The 19,463-nt window shown below is 39.8% G+C and overlaps 1 protein-coding gene across 4 annotated transcripts in view; it reads right to left on the bottom strand.

Moving 5' to 3' along the window:
• ZMYM2 (zinc finger MYM-type containing 2) overlaps window positions 1-19,463 on the bottom strand; it is a gene marked incomplete at both ends in the record, with an annotated part of 113,028 nt that overhangs the window by 32,950 nt on the left and 60,615 nt on the right. For all 4 annotated transcript variants that reach the window (XM_080690122.1, XM_080690121.1, XM_080690123.1 and 1 more), the window contains 4 exons: window positions 2,478-2,643; window positions 8,496-8,668; window positions 11,429-11,585; window positions 14,252-14,368. In XM_080690122.1, the coding sequence (XP_080546248.1) occupies window positions 2,478-2,643; window positions 8,496-8,668; window positions 11,429-11,585; window positions 14,252-14,368 (613 nt within the window). The remainder of the gene's footprint in view (window positions 1-2,477; window positions 2,644-8,495; window positions 8,669-11,428; window positions 11,586-14,251; window positions 14,369-19,463) is intronic.

Genomic DNA, 19,463 nt, shown 5'->3' with positions numbered 1-19,463 from the left:
GGGAGGGAGGGAGGGAAGGAATCTAAAATAAATACAAAGTATCCAGGCTTGGTGGCTCACATCTATCATCCCAGTACTTGTGAGGCTGAAACAGGAGGATGGCAGGTCCTAACTGTACCTAGGCAACCTAGTGAAACGATTAAAAATATAAATAAATGAAATGCCAGGCATGGTGGCACACACTTGTAATCCCAGCATTGGGGAGGCTGAGACGGGAGGATCAATGGTTCGCGGGCAGCCTCAGCTACTTAGTAAGTCCCTTTGCAAATAACTGAGACCCTGTTTCAAAATAAAGAATAAAAAATAGGGCAGGGGTTGTAGCTCTGAGGTCAAATGCCCCTGGGTTCTATCCCCAGTACCGCAAAAAAAGAAAAGAAAAAAAAAAAAAAAAAAAAAAGAATAGAAATAAAATTAAAATAAAAAGGGCTGCAGTGTACCTCAGAGATAGAACACTACTGGGTTCAATTTCCAGTGCCACAAAAATAAATAAATAAATTAGAATAGAAAATATATAAATATAGCCAGGCGTGGTGGCACACGATTGTAATCCCAGCATTTGGGAGGCTGAGACCGGAGGATCGTGGCTTGCGGACAGCCTCAGCTACTTATTGAGGCCCTCTGCAATTCAGTGAGACCCTGTTTCAAAACAAAGAATAAAAAACTGGGCAGGGAAGGCCGGGCATGGTGGCGCACGCTTGTAATCCCCGTGCTTGGGAGGCGGAGACAGGAGGATCGCGCAGGTTCAAAACCAGTCGCGCTGGCTTAAGAGACCCTGTTTCAAAATAAAAATATATTAAAGAAAAAATAGGTCTGGGAGTGTACCCAGAGGTAGAAGGGATTCAGGAACTCCAGTACCACCAAAAGAAAAAAAAAATAAATAAATAAAAAATAAATAAATAAATAAATAAATAAATAAAAATAAAAACTGGGCAGGGGGTGTAGCTCGAAGGTCAAATGCCTCTGGGTTCCATCCCCAGACCCGCAAAAACAAATAAATAAAAAATAAAGTATATAAATATAGATTTAAATGGGCAGAATGCATTCTTTGCCACTTCAGAATCTAAATGTCTGAGCAAGTACTATGTTCTTAGATTCAATAATTAACCAGAACAGAAAGTCATCATGGCTTCTAAAAGGCTTTTCCTGTCCAGCCTACTCACAGCATATACAATTTGCTAAAAATAGTTTTCATTTAAAATTACTAATGAAGTAGGGCTTGGTAGCACAAAGGTATGGTAGGGCACACTCATAATACCAGTACTTGAGAGTCTAAGAAAAGAGGATTGCAGGTTTAAAGCTAGCTTCGACAATTTACCAAGGCCCTCTGCAACTTAGCGAGCCCATTTCCAAGTAAGAAATAATTGGGCTGGGGGGGTTTGGTTCAGAAGTAGAATGCCTTTGGCTTAAGCCGGGCGTGGTGGCTCACGCTTGTAATCCCAGCATTTGGGAGACTGAGACAAGAGGATCCTTGTTTGCGGCCAGCCTCAACTACTTAGTGAGGCCCTTTGCAACTTAGTGAGACCCTGTTTCAAACTAAAGAATTAAAAATAGAGCTGGGGGTGTAGCTCAGAGGTAGAATGTCTCTGGGTTCCATCCCCAGTACCTCAAAAAAAAAAAAAAAAAAAAAAATCCTCTAGGTACCATCCCCAGTACCAATAAATAAATAAGTAAATAAAAAAAAAAGATTTCCTATGGGAGCAGGCATGGAGGTGCATGTTTATAATCCCAGGATTTAAGAGGCTGAGGCAGAAGAACCGCAGCTTTGTGGCCAGCCTCAGCAACTTGTGAGGCCCTTCCAAATTAGTGAGACCCTGTTTCAAATAAAAAATAAAGTAAGGCTGCGAGTATAGCTCAGACACAGAATGTGCATAGGTTCAATCCTCAGTACCCCCTAAAAAAATTCTAAGGGGTACTCTGACCAAGAAAAGAACAAAATTTAAGTTGCTCTTAAATTATCAATAGCTGGGCGTGGTAGTGCACGCTTGAAATCCCGGCATTCGGGAGGCTGAGACCAGAGGATGCAGTTCACAGACAGCCTCAGTTACTTTAGTGAAGTACTTTCCAACTCAATGAGACCCTGTTTCAAAATAAAAGACTAAAAAGCTCAGAGATACTACCTGGGTTTCACCCCCAGTACTGCAAAATAAATAAATACAGATTATCTAGAACCTGAGCGTGGTGGCGCAGGCTTGTCATCTCACCATTTGGGAGGCTGAAACAGGAAGGATCACAGGTTCGTGGCTAGCCTCAGCTACTTAGTGAGGCCTCCAACTTAATGAGACCCTATTTCAAAAAATAAATAATATATAGGGCTGGGGGTGTAACTCAGAGATAGAATGCCCCTGGGTTCAATCCCCAGTACCAAGGGGAAGAAAAGATTATCTACAAAACCAACGACTGATCCTCAGCAGGTATAAAACTAAAAACATAAGGACAAATGTGGAGGGTTTTGTGGGGCCATCTATAACAGAGCATACCATAGTGCAGGTTTTCAGGTCCTTTCTGAGTGGTCAGGTTGGGCTCATTTTGCTGACAGTAGAAACGTAATAAGCAGTGCTGGTCACAGAAATGTTTCATTTCCCCACGCCACTGCACACGCTCTTTAAGTGTTCCTTGAGATTTACAACAGTCACATCTTGCAGCCTTAATAAAAAAAGAGAATATTTCAAAGAGATCAATTTAGCAGATTTAAAATATCATACATGTATATGTTTTTCAAGTTTTCTAAAAACCTGTCAGTGATTACTGACAAATGAGATAAAAATGTCTAATAAAGAAAAAATAAAATTACAAGTCATAGACAGTAAGATCTATAATAAATAAAACTGAGAGAAAACTGGACTCATTTTCTTCATTAACTAAATCTCTAAATTTGTCAAAATTCAAACACTAGGTTACAAGATAAGTAACTAAATGAACACTGGTAGACCAAATTGACACAACCCATTCATTATTGTAAATAATTTGGGAAGTCTTAATAATATACCAGTAAAAGTTTCTTATACTATCTTCAAAACTTCTGATTAATGAAGACTTCCTAGCCTAGCTGTACAAAAAAAAAGAGGATTCTTGAAGCAAGCTCTTACAATGAGAAGTTTAGAAATATTAATAGAAAGCATTTAAAATTTTAATATAAATGTGAAAGACTTTATTAAATACTTAATTTTTCAGTCAGGCTTGGTGATACACACTGTAATCTCAGTACTCAGGACATTGAGACAGGAAAATTGCAGGTTTGAGACCAGCATCAGCAACTTAGTGAAACTATCAGCAATGTAGTGAAAGCCTGTTTCAAAAATCAAACTATTAGCTGGGCATGGTGGCGCACACTTGTAATTCCAGCATTTGGGAGGCTGAGACCGAAGGATCACAGTTTGCGGAGAGCCTCACCCTACATAGTGAGGCCCTCCACAACTCAGTGAGACCCTGTTTCAAAATAAAGAATAAAAAATTGGGCCGGGCGTGGTGGCGCACGCTTGTAATCCCCGCGCTTGGGAGGCAGAGACAGGAGGATCGCACAGGTTCGAAGCCAGTCACGTGTGCTGGCTTAGGAGACCCTGTTTCTAAAATGAAAAATGTAAAAATAAGTCTGGGAGTGTAGCCCGGAGGTACAAGGGCTTCCAGGAACCCCAGTACCACCAAAAAAAAAAAAAAAAAAAAAAAAAAAAAAAAAAATTGGGCAGGGGGTAGAGCTCAGAGGTAGAATGCCACTGGGTTCCATCCCCAGACCCGCAATAAAATAAAATAAATCATCAAACTATTAAGTGGGCGAAGTGACATACCCTTGTAATTTCAGTTCTTGGGAAGCTCAAACAGTCCAGTACTTGGGAAGCTACACTATAGGTTCCAGGCCAGCCTCAGTTACTTAGTGAGGACCTCTGCAACTTAGTGAGACCCTGTTTCAAAATAAAGAATAAAAATTAGAGCTGAGAGCGGGCGCGATGGTGCACACTTATAATCCTAGCATCTGGGAGGCTAATACAGGAGGATAGTGACTTGAGGACAACTTCAGCTACTGCCTAGTGAGGCTCTCTGCAACTTAGTGAGTCCCTGTTTCAAAATAAAAAATAAAAATTAGGGCTAGGAGTGTAGCTTGGAGGTTTTAAAGCATCTAGGTTCCATTCCCAGTACTGCCCCCCCCCTCAAAAAAGTAGACCTAAAGGTATTGCTCAGAGGTAGAATGCCCCTAGGTTCAATCTCCAGTTCTGCAGAAATTAATAAAAGGGGTGGGAGGACCCAGCATGGTGGTACATGCTTGTAATCCCAGCACTTGGGAAGATGAGACAGGAGATTGCATAGGTTCTTACTGATGCCCTCTGCAACTTAGTGAGACCCTGTTTTAAAGTAAAAGATAAAAAATAGGGCTGGGGATGTAGTTTGGAGGTTCAATTCCTACTATCCCCCCAAAAAAGTGAAGTGGGGTGTAATTAGGAAGTAGAATGCTCAGGGTTCAATACCTAGTACTAAAAACAAATTTAATTTTAATAAGAATATCATGTCTTAAAACATGCAGTCATTTAATTATTTAAAAAAAAAACAGTAATTATAGACCAGTTTGGGGCTGACATAAGCCTAGGAAAATGAACAGACCAAACTCGTCTACAACTTAATATGGAAAAAGGAAGGGAAAAGAAGGGAAAGGCAGGGCCCTAAAATTCATATGCAAAGTAATAGCTTATAATATTGGGTCAATAATCCATGCACTTTTTTTGTGGTACTGGGGATCAAACCCTATCTGCACACTATACCTCTAACCCTTTCCAGTTCTGAAATAAGGTCTCATTAGGTTGCTGAAGCTAACCTTGAACCTGTGATCCTCAAGTCTTAGTCTCCCAAGTACTAGAGCTGTGGGCATGTGCCACCAAAACCTTGCTACTATTAATTTTTAAGAGATTCCATTTTCTCTAGATTTTGCCCATTTTTACACTTTCTTTCTTGATCAATGGGTAGACCAAAAGATGTGATTAATTTCAAATGTTTTTATCATAATTAGGTTTCTGATCTAGAAATAAATTACTGTATTTTTTTTTTTAAGTGATCTTTGGCTTCGTGGCACATGCTTGTAATTCCAGTACTTGGGAGGCTGAGACAGGAAAATTTCAAGTTTGTAGCCACCCTCAGCTACTTAGTGAGACCCCCCCCCCCAACTTAGTGAGACCATGTTTCAAAAATAAAGAATAGAAAATAGAACTAGGGATGTAGCTAGGAGGTAGAATGTCCCTGGGTTTAATCCCCAGTACTAAAAAAAAAGTGATAAATCAACAAATATTAAGTATTTTATCATTCATAATATGAATTGTGCCTTTTTCATGACTACTAAATAATCTCTGACTTTATGTGTTGAAATTCTTACTCAGGAGGATTATAAGTACAACTCAGTGGTAGAACATTTGCCTAGCATGAGCAAGGTCCCTGGGTTTAATCCCAGCACCATAAAATAAATAAATAAAACCTCCTAAAAGTGGAGAAAAAGCACTTTTGTGTGGGCTAAGCTAAAATTAAGCATTTAAAATGACCAAAGTAACATTTTTTCTAAGTGATTTCTGAAAAACTGTAATAAAAATGCTGGTTTTGACTTAAATCATTCAGAAGTAACAGTGATACAATGAAGCAATTTAAAAAAAAAAAAAAAAAGGTACAACAAGCAGGGTGTGGTGGCCCACGCTTGTAATCCCAGCACTTGGGAAGCTGAGACATGAGGCTGCACAGGTTTGAAGCCAGCCTCAGCTACTGAGTGAGGCTCTCAGCAACTTAATGAGACCTTGTTTCCAAATAAAGTATTAAATAGGTCTGGGAGTATAGCCCAGAGGTAGAAATGCCCCTGGGTTCCAGCCCCAAGGACCAAAAAAAAAAAAAAAAAAAGTACAACAAAATCCTTACCCTCAATTATTTTAACTCTGACTTTTTTAAGTCACAAATTACCACATTAAGTTGTAGATAATCAAAACCACACTAGAAATACCCGCAGTTCTTCTCTTAGTATTGTATTAACTCTGATGCCTTCACATTAAACTGTTCCCCATTTGTTTCTGTACAGGGGGCTAGCACGACTTGAACTGACACTGCTGCTTCTGCAGGCTTTAGGCCTGAACAAAAAAATTTTTTTTTATGAACCCAACACATGAATCAATTACTTTTTTTTCCTTAGGTTATATCTGACTACCCAAAGTCAAAATTTATATTCACTTTCTTATCCAGAAAAAAAGAAGAAAAACCAATACAATGGGCCAAAGAAGATTTATTTTTAACTTTTTCAAAGTAGATTTCCATAAGACAGACACACATTCCCATGCTTATTTACTGTTTCAAATTAAATGGTCTGATCTCTTTAGTATTTTTCAGTATGAAAGTCTCCAAAAATCTACAACTTTAAAAATGGAAAAAAAAAAAAAAAAAAAAAAGCCAGGCGTGGTGGTGCACACTTGTAATCCCAGTACTTAGGAAACGGAGACAGGAGGATCACAGGTTCACAACCAGCCTTAGCTACTTAGGAGGCCCTCCACAAATTAGTGAGACCGTTTCAAAATAAAGAATGAAAAATAGGGCTCAGGGGTGTAGCTAAGAGGTAGAATGCCCCTGTATTCAATCCCCAGTATGGGGTGCAGGGGGAGCCACATACAAAACCAGGCGGGGTGGCACACATTTGTAATCCCAACATTCAGGAGGCTGAGACTGGAGGATTGTGGTTCGCGGCCAGCCTCAGCTACTTAGTGAGGCCCTCCGCAACTCAGTGAGACCCTGTTTCAAAATAAAATAATAAAAAATAGGGCAGGGGGTGTAGCTTGGAGGTAAAATGCCCCTGGGTTTCATCCCCAGACCCACACACACACAAAAAAAGCCAAATACAGTGGCACATGCCCTGTCATCCCAGTAAATACTTGGGAAGTAGAGACAAGAGGATCACAGGCTCAGCCTCAGCAATTTCGTAAGAGCCTGTTTCAAATAAGAAAATACTAAAGCTAGAAGTATAGCTCAGAGTTAAAACTCCGCTGGGTTAAAACCAAGTACCAAAAACAAAACAAAACAAAACAAAACAAAAAAAGTTTTAAAACACATCCTTTCTAAACAAGTAATGCTAATCTTCAACATTGATAATGGAGACATAAAAAATATCTCTATTTAGCCAGATGTGGTGGCACATACTTGTAATCCCAGTACTTGAAAGGCAGAGAGGAGGATCACAGGTTCAAAGCCAGCCTTGACAACTCGGCAAAGCTCTTAGCAACCTAATGAGACCCTGTTTCAAAATGAGAAAGAAAATCAGGCTGGGAGTATAGCTCCAGGGTAGAATGCCTCTGCAATTCAATTGCAAGTATAAAAAAAAATCGCTACTTAAGTAAAAAAAAAGCAACTAATTAAAAAAAATTTTTTTTTCACTCTATTAAACTACACCACTAAGCCAGGTGTGGTGATGTACACCTGTAATTCTAACACTTGGGAGGCTGAAAAAGGAGGATCACAGGTTCAAAACTAGACTCAGGAACCCAGTGAGGCTTGTATCAACTTAGTGAGACCCTGTTTCAATATAAAAAGGGAACCGGGCATGGTGGTGTACACTTGTAATCCCAGCATTCAGGAGAATTCCAGTTTGCGGACAGCCTCAGCTACTTAGTGAGGCCTTTTACAACTCAGTGAGACGCTGTTTCAAAATTTAAAAAAAATATAAAATAAGGCTGGGGGTGTAGCTTGGAGGCAGAATGCCCCTGGGTTCAATTCCTAGCATGAAAAAAAAAAAAAAAAAGAAAAAAAAAAAAAAGAAATGAACAATAAAAACACAGGTTTTCTTTGGTAATGCCAAAATTATAAAGCAAAGAATAATAATAATCTCACTTCAATGCCAGACGTTGCGGTGCATGCTTGTAATCCCAGCATTTGGGAGGCTTTTAACCAGAGGTTCATGGTTCAAGGACAGCCTCTGCTACTTAATAAGGCCCTCCGCCACTCAGTGAGACCTTATTTCAAAATAAAAAATAAAGCCAGGTATGGTGGCACACGCTTGCAATCCCAGCATTTGGGAGGCTGAGACAAGAGAATCGTGGTTTGAGGACAGCCTCAGCTACTACTTAGTGAGGCCCTTTGCAACTCAGTGAGACCCTGTTTCAAAATAAAGAATAAAAAATAGGGATGGGGGTATATCTCGGAGGTAGAATGCCCCTGGGTTACATCTCTAGTATGGCAATAAATAAATACATAAAATATAAAAAATAAAAAATAGGGCTAGGAGTGTAGCTTGGAGGTAGAATGCCCCGTTAAATACACAAATGAAGGTTGGGGATATAGCCCTGAGGTAGAATGCCCCTGGGTTCAATCCCCAGTACTACAAAAAATTAAAAATAAAAAAGTCTTACTTCACTTTATAGAGTAGGAAAATAACTTAGGCCTAAAGTATGTACATTTTTCAAACAAATGAGGTACCATAATTGTTAATGATAATCACTACAATCTTTGTAAAACATTGGTCAAAGTAGCTGCTGTAGGTCAGCTGGGTGGCTTGCCTTGTAGTACCAATCCTGGAACTTCTTACAGCAGTCCTCACTGCAGAAGTCCCTCACGACGCCATCCAATTCCTTCGTGGCTCCCTTCTTACAGAGCTGAGAGCAATAGTTGCATGTAACACATCTTAACCCTAAACGTCTTGCAAAATCCTGTTTGTACAATAGTTTGCAGCCTGAAAAATAATAAATTTTAAATATTCAAATACACAAAAACACAAAAAAGGATGTTTTTTGACATATCTTCATAGGTCAAGTAGATTATTAGTTTTTAAAAGCTTCCAATAAATTCACATATAAAGTCCACTTTCTCTTCTGATCACCACCACCTTTTAAAAACTGGGAAAGAATATGAAATATTACATTAGAAAACACTGCCTAAGCCAGGTGTGGTGGTGGACGCTTGTAATCCCAGCACTTGGGAGGCTGAGACAGGAGGATTGCACAGGTTCAAACCCAGCCTCAGCTACTGAGTGAGGCTCTCTCAGCAACTTAGTGAGACCCTGTTTCCAAATAAAGTATAAAATAGGTCTGGGAATATAGCTCAGAGGTAGAAAAGGGAGAAAAAACACTACATAGAGCCAGGCATGGTGGCACACTCTTGTAATCCCAGCATTTGGGAGGCAGAGACCAATCAAGGACAGCCTCAGTTACATACTTACTTAGGCCCTTTGCAACTCAGTGAGGCCCTGTTTCAAAATAAAGAATAAAAAACAGAGTTGGGGATGTAGTTCAGAGATAGAATGCCCCTGGGTTCCATTCCCAGTACAGTAAAAAAAGAAAAAACATTGCCTAAAATGTTACTACAGGCCAGGTGTGGTGGCACACACTTTTAATACCAGTACTTGGAAAGCAGAAACAAGAGGTTTTCAAGTTCACAGCCACCCTCAGCTACTTAGAGAGGCCCTCTGCAACTTAGTAAGACCCTGTTTCAAAAAATAACGAATAAAAAATAGGGCTGGGATTGTAGCTTGGATGTGGAATACCTCTGGGGTTCAATCCTCAGCATCAAAAAAAAAAAAAAAAGTGTGCCCAGGCCTGGTGGCCCACCCATGCAATCTCAGTACTTGAGAGGCTGAGACAGGAGGATCGCAGGTTTGCAGCCAGCCTCAGCTACTTAGTGAGGCCCTCTGAAACTCAGTGAGACCCTGTTTCAAGATAAAGAATAAAAAAATAGGTTTGCAGGTTTGAAGCCAGCCCTAGCAGCAATGTAGTGAGGCCCTCACCAACTTAATGAGCTCCTCCCTCCTTCAAAATAAAAAATAGGACGGGTTATAGCTTGGAGGTAGAATGACTCTGAGGTTCAATCCCCAGTACCCCACCACCCAAAATAGAAAAAAAAAAAAAAAAAAAAAAAAAAAAAAGGTGAGCAGGAAGGTAACTCTTGGCTGTCCTGTCACACAGCCAAGTATTTCCCAGGCACCCAAATCTTTCCATTACAGTACTCTTGTAGCATTGATTTCCCCACCCCTCCCTGTGGTACAGATTAAGTACTTCTGACCAGAAGGGTTTCATACTTTGGAATTTTCCAGATTTTTGAATATTTTCAGACTTTACTGAGCTTCCCTAATGCAAAAATCCTAAATACTCCCACCCTATTGGCACTTAAGAAGTTTTAATTTTCAAGTTAGGAGTATTCAACCTACATAAAGCAGCCCTACGCAGAGTGGGCATCAGTGAGGCAGGGATGATAGAGTTAACAGCAAAGAAGTCTATCTGAGGCCACAATGTGGAGGTTAAGATGACATGGTATAGCCAGGCATGGTGGCACACGCTTGTAATCCCCTCGCTTGGGAGGCTGAGACAAGAGGATCACAAAAGTTCAAAACCAGCCTCAGCTCGCTTAAGAGACCCTGTTTCCAAATAAAATATAAAATAGGTTTGGGAGTATAGCATCGAAGTAGAAAGACCCTCCCCAGTACCAAAAAAAAAAAAAAAAAAAAAAAAAAAGACAGGGTATGACAATGTTTTGTTATTCTCAAAACTTCCTTGTGATGGAAAAGTGGCTATCAAAGGAAAGAAACCTTTAAGTCTAGAAGTTTTCAAATAAATATAAAATAAAAAAGCAAGTCAGGAGAAAAGTGTACTCCGTTTTTTGTTGTTGCTGCTGTTTAGCTATATTAATAATTGTGCAGCTGAGCTGAGCATGGGGGCGCATGCTTGTAATCCCAGCATTCAGGAGGCTAGACAGGAGGCTTAAGGTTCAAGGACAGCCTCAGCTATTTAATGAGGCCCTTTGCAACTCTGGGAGACCCTTTCAAATTAAAGAGTTAAAAAGTCAGGCGTGGTGGCACATGCTTGTAATCTCAGTACTTGGGAGGCTGAGGCAGGAGGATCTGGACAGCCTCAGCTACTTAATTAGGCCCTTTGCAACTCAGTGAGACCCTGTTTCAAAATAAATAATAAAAAAAAAATAGGGCTGAGGTTGTAGCTCAGAGGTAGAATGCTCCTGGGTTCCATCCCCAGATGGCAAAAAATAAATAAATAAATAAATAAATAAATAAATAAAAATTAAAAAATAAAGAGTTAAAAAAAGGGGGCTGGGGTGTAGCTTAGAGGTAGAATGCCCTTGGGTTCAATCTCCAATGCAAAAAAAAAAAAAAAGTGCAGCGCCAGACGTGGTGGCACACACTTGTAATCCTGCACTTGGGATGCTGAGACAGGAGAATCTCACAGGTTCGAAGCCAGCCTCAGCTACTTAGTGAGACTCTCAGCAACTTAGTGAGACTCTGTTTCCAAATAAAATATAAAATAGGTCTGGGAGTGTAGCCCAGAGGTAGAAAGCCCCTAGGTTCCACCCCCAGTACCACTAAAAAATAAAAAAAAAATTAAAAAAAAAAACAGATAATCTGGACACATATAGTTATATATTTTGGCAAAACATATTTTGTCAAAATACACATGTCAATAAAAGTCATGAGCAGCACTGTGTATACACTTGCCTTCACTACAGAAAGGCCTCTTCACTCCAGACACATTGACCGTGTCATGCAGTGTCTTCTCCTCCTGACAGTACTCGCAGTAGGTAACGATGCAGTGCAGCTTCTTGTAGTCATCAGAGCAGGCTCTGCTGCAGAACTGGTGCACCTTGTTCTAAAGGCACGGATGGGGCTTGGGTCAGTGCATGACAGCCTCCACAGGACACGTTTAAGAAATACACAACTTTCACCATTTGGAATACATTTCCTATAGGCCACACCATTACAACCCTTGGGACACATTTCGTATAGGCCACAGATAACAGTTCATTACTAAGTACAGACACAGCTCTAAACACCTCAATACCATTCATTACCCAAAAATCACTCAAATGAAAGCAGTTATGCCTCAAATAGAATGGCTAACAGAATTGGAGACATGGAGAGGAACCAATAGGGCAAACTAGAGAAAGATGTAAATTAAGACATTTTCAGCCAAAAGAAAGTGTTGTTTGTTGAGTTGATTCAATCACATTCCTGACAGATGTGAACAGTCACGGATTGATTACGGCTACAATGGATCGATTCAGTGTGTTACACACTGCACTGTGAAACGAGAATGGGCTGCTTCCCGTGAGCAGAAGAGTTATTAATTATTAATTTATTTCCCCTGGCCTTAGGCCCACAAAACTCAGAGTTATTTTTCACTCAACTTAGTCATGTGATAACCAACAAGTGAAAACTTGCCGGAAAGCAGCTTTGTTCTCCTCTGTTAATGCAGAGAACTCAGACTAAATCTAAATAATCTACCTAACAAAAATATCTGAAGACCAGAATAAGCAAGTTGGGACAATCTAGGAATCAATACTGGCAGGGGTGACTCTTAGGAACTAAACTGCCCCACAGTGAATACACAGCTCAAAGGAAGAAAAGACAATGAAGAAATCAGCACTGCCAACTACAGATATAAAGAATTAAAATAAATAATGTAAAATAAATAATTAAAAAATAGGGCTGAGGGCTGGGTTTCATCCCCAGTACCGCAAAAAAATAAAAATAAAAATAAATAAATAAATAAAATAAAATAAAAAGAAGTTGCTCAAGGTAGGTTATGAAACAAAGCAACATTTTTTTTGGGGGGTGGGGCAGGGGACTGGGAATAAAACCCAGGGGTCTTCTACCTCTGAGCTATAACCCCACCCCTATTTTATTGTTTCTTTTGAAATAGGGTCTCACTAAGTTGTAGAAGGCCTTATCAAGTTGCTGAGGCTGGCAGTAGAACTTTGATCTTCCTCTCAGCCTCCCAAATACAAGAATTAAAAGTGTGTACCACCATGCCTGGCTCCCAGCTCATATTTTTTAATTTTGAAACAGGGTCTTATTACGTTGCCAAGGCAGATCATCTGGTGTCAGCCTCAGAAATACTGGGATTACAGGTATATGCTGCCATATCCAGTAAAAAAAAAAAAAAAAATATATATATATATATATATATATAAATATATAAATATATTTATATATATATATATTTTGTGTGTGTGTGTGTGGTACTGGGGGTGGAACCCAGAGGCTTTCTACCTCCGGGCTATACTCCCAGATCCATTTTATATTTTATTTGGAAACAGGGTCTCACTAAGTAGCTGAGAGCCTCACTAAGTAGCTGAAGCTAGCTTTGAACCTGTGTGATTCTCCTGTCTCAGCCTCCCAAGCGCAGGGATTACAAGCATGCGCTACCACACCCAGCTAAATATATATTTTAATATGAATTTAGAGCTGGGTGTTGGAGTGAGCACAAGCCTATATTTCTAGTACTTTTTTTTTCCGTGTCTGGGGATGGAACCCAGGGGCATTTGACCTCTGAGCTACACCCCCTGCCCTGTTTTTTATTCTTTATTTTGAAACCGGGTCTCACTGAGTTGCAGAGGGCCTCATTAAGTAGCTGAAGTTGTCCGCGAACCGCGATCCTCCAGGTCTTAGCCTCCCGAATGCTGGGATTACAAAAATGCTGGGATTACAAGCGTGCACCACCACACCCGGCTAGTTCTAGTACTTTGAAGCTAAGACTGAAGTTTAAGGATAGCTCTCATCGACCTAGCAAGACCCTGCTTCAAAAAGAAAATAAAATAAGGCTAGAAAGGAGTACCTCAGAGATAGAATAATTATGGTTTAAAACCTCAATACAATACAATTAGAGAAAAAAAAAAAAGAATTCAGAAGCTAGGCGTGGTGGCGCATGCTTGTAATCCCAGCATTTGGGAGGCTGAGACTTGATGATCCAGGTTCATTGACAACCTCAGATACTTGCAACTCAATGAGACCCTGTTTCCAAATACAGGGCTGGAGGTGTTGCTCAGAGGTAGAATTCCCCTGGGTTCCATCCCCAGTACTGAAAAAAAAGAAAAAAAAAAAAAAACCCAATAATTTGTTTGTTTAAGAAATCGATCCTGGAGCTAGATGTGATGGCACACACTTGTAATCCCAGTATTTGGGAGGCTGAGACAGGAGAATCAAAGGTTTGTGGCCAGCCTCAGCTACTACTCAGTGAGGCTCTTTGCAATTTAGGGAGACCGTGTTTCAAAATAAAGAATGAAAAATAGGGCTGAAGTTGTAGCACGAGAAGGGTGAATATTCCTGGGTTTAATCCTCAGTACCACAAAAAAAAGGAAAGACAGACAGACAAACAGATCCTCTTGATTCTATTTCCACAAAAGTAAGTCAATCACCAGAAAATCTAAAAAATTTATTATCTACTAAAATAGATATCTAGATGGAGATACCACAGTTATTTAACTAGACTTTCATTTTAGCGATACATAATATACAAAGCAAAACACAATTTACCTCCCATTCCAGGATTTCTGGTTTTGAACAAAAGGAATTTTTGCAGTAGTTGCATTTCAACTGAATATCACTTGGTGCTATGAACTGGCCATTTGGAGAGGACTGCATGCTGAGAGCCTGAAAGATAGAACAAAATACAGAGAGCCTGAATTCCAAAGCACAGGTCTGGGAATTTCTACTTGTGACTACTATGAAATATCTATTATGTACAGAAAATAATATGTATCTGTGAAATATTTTTTCAATGCATAAAATGATGATTCTGGGTTTTCTTTTTTAAATTATACTAATACACTGTATTATAAAACTGAAACTTAGGTTTTTAACCAAAGAATTACTATTTACCTAAAATAAGAAAATAAAATGAAAAAGGAAAAATTAAGTTCAGTTTTATGGTTTTTTCACTTGAAAATGTAAGCAAATCATATTGATGTTAGTTGTCCAAGTTCTAAACAACAAATAAATGCTTAAAGAGAAAAGCAAAACAAAACAACAAAAAACAGAAAACAAAAGCCCTGGCTCTTACTGTTGTCTTACTAATGATTTGTCCCATGAATGAGTACCATACTTTCATTCCTATCCATCAGTGTGGTCTTACAGCCTTTCTCATTTTTCCCCTCCCTCCCTCCCTTCCTTGTGATACTAAGGATTTGTGGGGGGTACTGAGAACTGAACTTAGGGGCATTCTACCTGAGCTATACCCCCAGCCCAATCTTATTTTTCATTTTGAAATAGGCTACCAGGAAGTCACAAACGGCCCCCAAAAGTTGCTGGAGTTGGCCACAAAAGGGGCAATACATCTGTCTCAGCATCCCAAGTACTGGGATCACGAGCACCTGAGCCAACACACCCAGCAGGCACTGAGGATTTAACTCAGGGGCATTCTACCTGAGCTACATCCTGACCCTTATTTTTTATTTTGAAACTGTGTCTCACTAAATTGCTGAGGCTGGCCTCTAATTTGAGATCCTCCAAAATACTAGGATTACAGGCATATGCCATTACACCCAGCTACACTGAGACTGTGTTTTGGAATAAAGAATCAATAGGGATGACAGTGCAGCTCCAAAGTAAAATGCCCCTGCTTCCATCCCCAGTATCACAAAAATAAAATAATATAAACACTAGGAAAAAGATTAGCAGACTGATGTTCATATTCATAGAATTCATATTCATGGATTTTAGTATTACTATTTTCTAAACATTAAAATAATTTAGAGTAAGATGATATGCTTAAACAGTCTTTAAATTGGCTAATTGTTAATCTGAATATTTTAATCATATCAAATATATATATTTATTACATATAATCTTCTAAAAGTATAGAATAGGTAATAAAAGTGAACTATCAAGGTTCGCTAGAGAAAGAGGGCTATCATTATTATTTTTTAAACACCTGCATGTACCATACAACACAAGTTTGCAAAAAATAAGGCATTAATATGTAAGATATTTAGTATCCAGTGAATATCTATCTATATATATATATATATATATAGATATAGATATAGATATAGATATAGATATATATTGGGGGGGGCGGGTCTGGGGATGGAACCCAGGGGTATTTGATCTCTGGGCTACAACCTCTGCCCTATTTTTTTATTCTTTATTTTGAAACAGGGTCTCACTAAGCTGCGGAGGGCCTCACTAAGTAGCTGAGGCTGTCCGCGAACCGCTATCCTCCAGTCTCAGCCTCCTGAATGCTGGGATTACAAGTGTGCGCCACCATGCCTGGCTCCAGTGAAAATTTTTAAAGAAAACATTACCCATAGAGTTACCCCCCCCAAAAGAAGCACATTAAAATTAACTATTGTTTGAAAATAAATGGCATATGCTATGCTCTGAATGTCTGTTTCCTCACAATTCTATGTTGGAATCCTAACCCCCAATGCTATGGTATTAATGAACACAGCACTGAAGTGTTTTCCTGACATAATCAGTGCCCAACATCAACAAGAAGGAAAGGTCTAAGCAGTATGTGGACCTGGGGTGTGTGTTGCTGGGGACTGAACTCAGGGAGCACTTTACATCTGAGCTACGCCTCCACTCTCAACCTCCCCACCACTTTCTTTTGGCGCTTCTGGAGACAGAACCCAGGGATATCATACTTCTGAGTTACATCCCAAAACCTATTTTTTATTCTTCATTTTTGAAGTAAGGTCTCACTAAGTTAGAGAGAGCCTAAGTAGCTTAGGTTGGCCAAGAACCGCAATCCTCCTGTCTCAGCCTCCCAAGTACTGGGACTATAAGCCTGTCCACCAGACCCAGCTTCCGCCCCTGTTTTTTTTTTTTTTTTAAAGTACTGGGGTTCCTGGAAGCCCTGCTACCTCTGGGCTACACTCCCAGACCTATTTTTACATTTTTATTTGGAAACAGGGTCTCTTAAGCCAGTGCGTGCAGCTGGCTTCGAACCTGCGGGATCCTCCTGTCTCTGCCTCCCAAGCGCGGGGATTACAAGCATGCGCCACCACGCCCGGCCCGCCCCTGTTTTAATTCATTTTACAACAATGTCTCACTGAGTTGCTGAGGTTGGCCTCAAACCTGCAAGCCTGTCTCAACCTTCCAAGTACTGGGATTAATAGTTTGCACCACCATGCTTAGCCTGAGGTAGTTTGTTTGACCCTTGCACTCTGTGAGATGTGAGAAGGCACAATATACGAGGAAAAAGTCTTAAACCCAAAACTCCTTGAGCACCATCTCCAAATCCCAACCTCCAGAACTGAGAAGAATCAATTTCTACATTTAAAAACTACCCATTCTAAGGTACTGTTGTAGCACGTGAAACAGACTAAAAATACCATACTATTATCTTACTTTTTAAAAACTCTGTGTGTATGTATGTGAGTATGCACGATTATGTATACACTATCTCAACCTCCCCAAGTATTGGTATTACAGGCATGCGCCACCACACCCAGCTAGCTCTAGCTCTCTTAATTTTTTTTTAATTTTGAAACAGGGTCTTGTTCTGCATTGCTGAGGCTGGCCTCAAACCTATGATCCTTCTGTTTCAGTCTCAAAGTACTAACATTACAAGTGTATAGCACCAAGTCCAGCTATTATCTTACTTTTAAGAGGAAAATATCTAATAAGAATATAAATATTACCTTTCTGTTTGTCAGTTTTGTATTATTACATATGAAGTACTGATGAACCTGCCCGTGGTATTATCTGGGTGCAACTACACAAAACTGAGTACCCAAATTAGGTATTTCTTTTACTTACTTTATTCTTGTTAACTGCTAGAGATTGAACCCAGGGGCATTCTACCTCTGAGTTTAACACCAGGCCTCTTTTAAAATTTGTTTACTGAATTATTGTTCATCTAGTAACTTGCTAAATTGCTGAGGCAGACCTAGAAAATGTAATCCTCCTGTCTCAGCCTCCAAGTACTGGGTTTTCAGGTATGTGTAACCATGCCCAGCAAGATTTCTTTAAAATATACAATGTACACATACAGAATTTCACTCATCAAGTCATGGCAATACAAGTTTCAAGGGGGAAAAAAGGTAGTTAAAACAAGACCCACGCTGGGCTTGGTGGCGCACGCTTTGTAATCCCTGCGCTTGGGAGGCAGAGACAGAGGATCGCGGTGGTGTAAGAGACCCTGTTTCCAGATAAAAATATTTAAAAAACAGGTCTGGGAGTGTAGCCCGGGGGGTAGAAGGGCTTCCAGGAACCCCAGTACCACCAAAAACAAAAACAAAAACACAAGACCCGCAAAAAAAAAAAAAAAAAGTTAAATTAAAGCTGGCATGGTGGCACACACTTGTAATCCCAGTACTTGTCAGGCGGAGACAGGAAGCTCACAGGTTCCCTGCCAGCCTCAGCTACTCAGTGAGGCCGTCCGCAACTTAGTGAGAACCTGTTTCCAAATAAATAAAAACTAGGATTCAGGGTGTAACTCGGAGGTAATATTCTAACTTGGGTTCCATTCCCAGTATTGCAAATATAGAAAATAAAAACAAATAAACAAGTTAAATTGTCAGTTGAGTTTACCCAACATCAAAACTTAAAGACAGCTTAATACGAGAGGTAGCATGCTATACTGTCCTTTTCTTAATCATTACTCCTTAATTTCTACTTTTAGAAATGGAAAACACATAGCCGGGCGTGGTGGCGCACGCTTGTAATCCCCACGCTTGGGAGGCGGAGACAGGAGGATCGCGCAGGTTCAAAGCCAGCCGTGCTGGTGTAAGAGACCCTGTTTCAAAAATATAAAATAGGTCTGGGAGTGTAGCCCGGAGGAAGAAGGGCTTCCAGGAACCCCAGTACCACCAAAAAAAAAAAAAAAAAAAAAAAAGAAATGGAAAACACAATATTTACCACCATGTAGATGCATCGGAAGCCATGATCTTAACTTCTAAGTGCTTACTTAGATGATAAACCACATTTAAGGAGCCGGGCATGGTGGTGGTGTACGCTTATAATCCCAGCATCGGGAGGCTGACACCAGAGGAGCAAGGTTTGCGGAGAGCCTCGCTACTTAATGAGGCCCTCCGCAATTTAGTGAGACCCTGTTTCAAAATAAAAAATAATAGGGCAGGGGATGTAGCTCAGAGGTAGAATGCCCCTGGGTTCTATCCCCAGAACCCGCCCCCCCAAAAAAAAACACATTTAAGAATGTGTGTGAGCACAAGTGCTTATGCGTACACAATCTCAACCTCCCAAGTATTGGGATTACAGGCATGCGCCACCACAAGACCCAGCATGCAGAGTCTTGCCCTGCATTGCTGAGGCTGGCCATTTAAGAATGTGGCTTATCATATAAGTAAGCATTTTGAGAATATGACTTAACAGAAACATTCATTTGGCTGAATTCAAAGCAACCTAAAAATAAATGCTAATAACTACTGTAGTAAACATACTTAAGAGACTATATTTTCAGTTTAAATAAATTAACATAAAACACAATACCTGGAACAAAGGAGATCTGTGGGATAAATTAACTTATAAACCATGACTTTATGCCCTAGTTTGATTCTGTGTTCAATACCCTGAAATTTTCACATACAACAGGTAAACCTACTAAGTACTACCTAATATTTGAATCTCAACTATTCCTTCCTAGTGGTCAACCTGGTTAAGTTTGGACACTTCTATTAACACTTTCTTTTGATATTATTTATATTCCACCTTGCAGAACCATGTCAGAAAGTTCATCATATTTACTAACATGAGCTGGGTGTGGTAGTACAAATTTGTAATC

The sequence above is a fragment of the Muscardinus avellanarius genome (assembly GCF_963383645.1).
Source record: "Muscardinus avellanarius genome assembly, chromosome: 2".
Taxonomy (NCBI): Eukaryota; Metazoa; Chordata; class Mammalia; order Rodentia; family Gliridae; genus Muscardinus; species Muscardinus avellanarius.
The sequence above is the reverse complement of the archived record's forward strand: the minus strand, read 5'-3'. Positions and strand labels throughout refer to the sequence as shown.